Source organism: Podospora anserina, chromosome 7 (assembly GCF_000226545.1).
Source record: "Podospora anserina S mat+ genomic DNA chromosome 7, supercontig 1".
NCBI lineage: Eukaryota > Fungi > Ascomycota > Sordariomycetes > Sordariales > Podosporaceae > Podospora > Podospora anserina.
The window spans coordinates 2,041,021-2,044,288 of NW_001914854.1; the positions used below are offsets into that span (position 1 = coordinate 2,041,021).

Consider the following 3,268-nt stretch of genomic DNA (forward strand, 5'->3'; position numbering starts at 1 on the left):
ACTGTTGAGGCAGATCGACCCCCCCCCCAAAACCCGCAAGCTACCCTCTGCACCATTCGACTTTCTGGCTTGTGAGCGTCTTGAAGTTGCCCCGATGTCTTCTTGGTGCTCGGCGGCACCTCTGCGCTGACTGTCCTGACTGTCCTGTCTCCATATTCAACTGCGGATACGGATTCAAACACTCGTTTAAATCGTTTCTTCTTGTTCTTTCGTTTATGATTCCTCTTATTGACACCTCATCACTCATCACTCATCGCTCACCATTCATCATCCGTCACTGGGGGCGCGCTGTGTTTCTTCCAAACAAGACGCTTTGCCACTTCTGCTTGCTACTGCTGCTTGCTACTGTCTGCTGCTGCGACCTGTACCAGGCCACTCTCAACTGATCACGAGCAGCTCCAGTTTCCCCGGGGGTGAGCTGTCATATTGCGCCTGTCAAATGACTGGCCACCCAGCCTATGGCATATTTCTTCCCTCCTTCGCCTTCTTTTCTTTGACGGAATCGGATAGCTGGGTTAGGGCCTAATCATGGACTCCTCCTTTACTGACGACGAAAAGGTAAGGTTATGCGCCAACTCTCCCCAACCTTCCCATCCCCCTTGAACCTTGAAGCTTGAGCCCCCCTCCCCCTCGCCCTCCCTCTGGCGTTTCCCCCCGCGCATCATGACGCCGCTGCTTATTTGTCTCGGCTATAGCGCTTCGTTCTTGCCGAAATCATCAAGGCCAGCCGTATGGATGTTGGTGTTCTCGTCAACCTAATCAGGTCGCACGATATTCAGCCCGACTGGTTGTCGATGCAGCTCCCTCGTGGTAGGTGTCTTTCGGTTGAAGTCATCTCTCCATCCTCTGACATGCTTTTCGCAGGTCGAAATGTGAACCAGTGTATTCATGTCGGCGGAGGCCATGTTCAACGCCCCGATGCCTCCGCCTTTGATATCACCCTTGTAAGCGAAAGTCGTTCGGCGATGTCAGTGATCACGCTTCCAAAGAGACAGGCGCTTGCGTCCCCTAGCGAACCTCCATCCTCACGGATTGCCCTACCATGCGACGCCAGCCTTTGCGCAGCATCACGTCAACATCCATCATCCTAACGGGCAACCGACTGTTGCCCTTGCTCCTAATCCGAACACCGTCCCTGCCTCGGCGCCGACCCCATATCCAGGGCCTCCTCGCAGACGTGGGCGGCCTCCAAAGTCAGAAAACCGATCGGGTCACTGGCAGATCACGACTTCTTATCCAAACATCACCCCAGCGCCTATCGCACCTGCTCCGGCTCCAGCCCCAGCTTCAGCGCCCCAGCCAAGCAGTCCAAGCTTCCGAGCCCAAGCACCGATAGCTCCAGCTCCGGCTCCAACTTCAGTTCCAGCACAAGCCGCGACCTCGGCACCACAGCCAAACAGCCCGAGCTTCCGCGTACAGCCGTATAATAATCGATACTCGATGCCTGCCGGGCCTCTGGATTCAAAATCTGGAAAGAAGCTCTTGCCCGAGATAGCCCCTCGTCCAACGCATGGCACTTCGGGGTTGGAACAACCTGCCAGATCGCCCACAAGGCCGGTATCAGAATATCAAGATCGGAGGGAAGACATACACCGACTGCCACCACCGCAAGCTCAAGGGCCCCCAAGACACACGATGCGGGATCCTCCACTGCTGCCACCACCACAGAGCCCACGCTCGCATCCTCATCCGCCACCACACCACATGATGGACGCTTCACGACCACGAGAGACACCACCACCGACGCCCATGGAGCCGGTAAAGCACGAGAGCCATTTACCGCCACCGCCCACGAAGACATGACGGCAGTCAGTACCAGCTGTTCGACCAAACACATGGAGAGAAGACAAGCTACGAAAAGGCAGCATTTTTGACAGCAAAGTTCTTTTCAATATGAGGAGGCGACGACAGCAGAGACACGCAAGAGTTATTTTCTTTTTTTTTGCAAAATCCCGAAGAGGGGGCTGGGGGCGGTCTTATATGAATTATCTAGCCGCAGCATACGATGATGGCACGACAGGACACTTACAACCACGCTACTACAAACACACCACCGGAGCACGACATGCTTTCGAGCAGCTACTTTTCTTTGGACGCCTTTCCTTTACACTTGACTACGAGCCTTGAACCAACCTAATGCTGTACGACGAAAACACAGACGGCAAAGACGTTCCTTTTTTCGACGCCAACTTTTGACGAACCATGACACTGACAACAGAAACATAATCCATCCATAGAGGGATTTACGGATACAAAAAGGAGTATGTACAAGGCTATGGTGGGCGGTACAACTGACGAAACGTCTTTTTTTGTTTTTTGTTTCCTTTTCTATCTTGAGCGAGGTTTTTACTCTTGATGTTTGATGTTTCAACACGCGATTGAACGGCCTTTTTTTGTTGACTGACTATGCCATATTTTTCTTTTTCTCTTGTTATGTTTGTGAGGAGGGAGTGGGAGGGACCTAATTGTAATGATTGGGAAGATGAAGGTGAATGTGGAATGCGAGGGGGAAGTGGGGATACATAACGTGTATGATTATGAGCGGATACACAAACGGCCTGAACTTGACTTTGTTTTTTTGGGGGGTAAGCTTGGGGAGATATGGAGATGGGATGGGTGTATGATATAGGTGTAGTTTTATCATGTGGTGGTTTTTTGGGGGTTTGGGGGGTGAAGGTGTAATGATGATTTTGTATATGTGAAGATGATCTCCACCTCCAACATGATGGTGATCCTGGCAGCGTTGCGAACCACGCTCACGGCATTTTTGACAGCGAACATTACAAACACAAGCACTCCCCATATTCTACAAGATAGACTCACATATTGTAGACCTGATCTCTTAGTACCAGGCCGTGAACCAATCACCTCGGTCTTGCGATGTGATACGTCGAGGTGACAGCCAACCAGATGTTGATGGAGCGTTTTTCTCCAATGCCCAGTGGATGACCGGAGAATTGTCAAGTTTGTGCTGGCCAACCAGGGGGGAGTGTAGAGGTGCTGCCAATAGAAATTCAAAGGAAGGGTCGCTCGCTTTTTGGTGTGGCTTACATCTACACTTATCGTCAACCGCCTGTGTCGTTTACTAGCTGCTACTCCACCGTTGAGAAAAACACCATGATCTCTGTCTCTCTGCATACCTAATATATTGGAAGCTTTCAAACGATAAAAGGTTAGCATGCACGGCAAGTTTGTACAACAGAAATTCCTGCACCTTGCTTCGAAAGAGATACGCATTAGACAGCTCATAGACACCACCCACCAGCTC

The 3,268-nt window shown here is 51.4% G+C and overlaps 1 protein-coding gene across 1 annotated transcript; it reads left to right on the top strand.

The window, feature by feature from the left end:
- Positions 1-528: 528 nt before the first annotated feature.
- PODANS_7_7715 (uncharacterized protein) lies at positions 529-1,803 on the top strand (the record flags this gene model as incomplete). Its single annotated transcript, XM_001908096.1, has 3 exons — positions 529-558; positions 696-944; positions 997-1,803. The coding sequence occupies 3 exons, from the start codon at positions 529-531 to the stop codon at positions 1,801-1,803; spliced, it is 1,086 nt and encodes a 361-aa protein (XP_001908131.1).
- Positions 1,804-3,268: the final 1,465 nt, after the last annotated feature.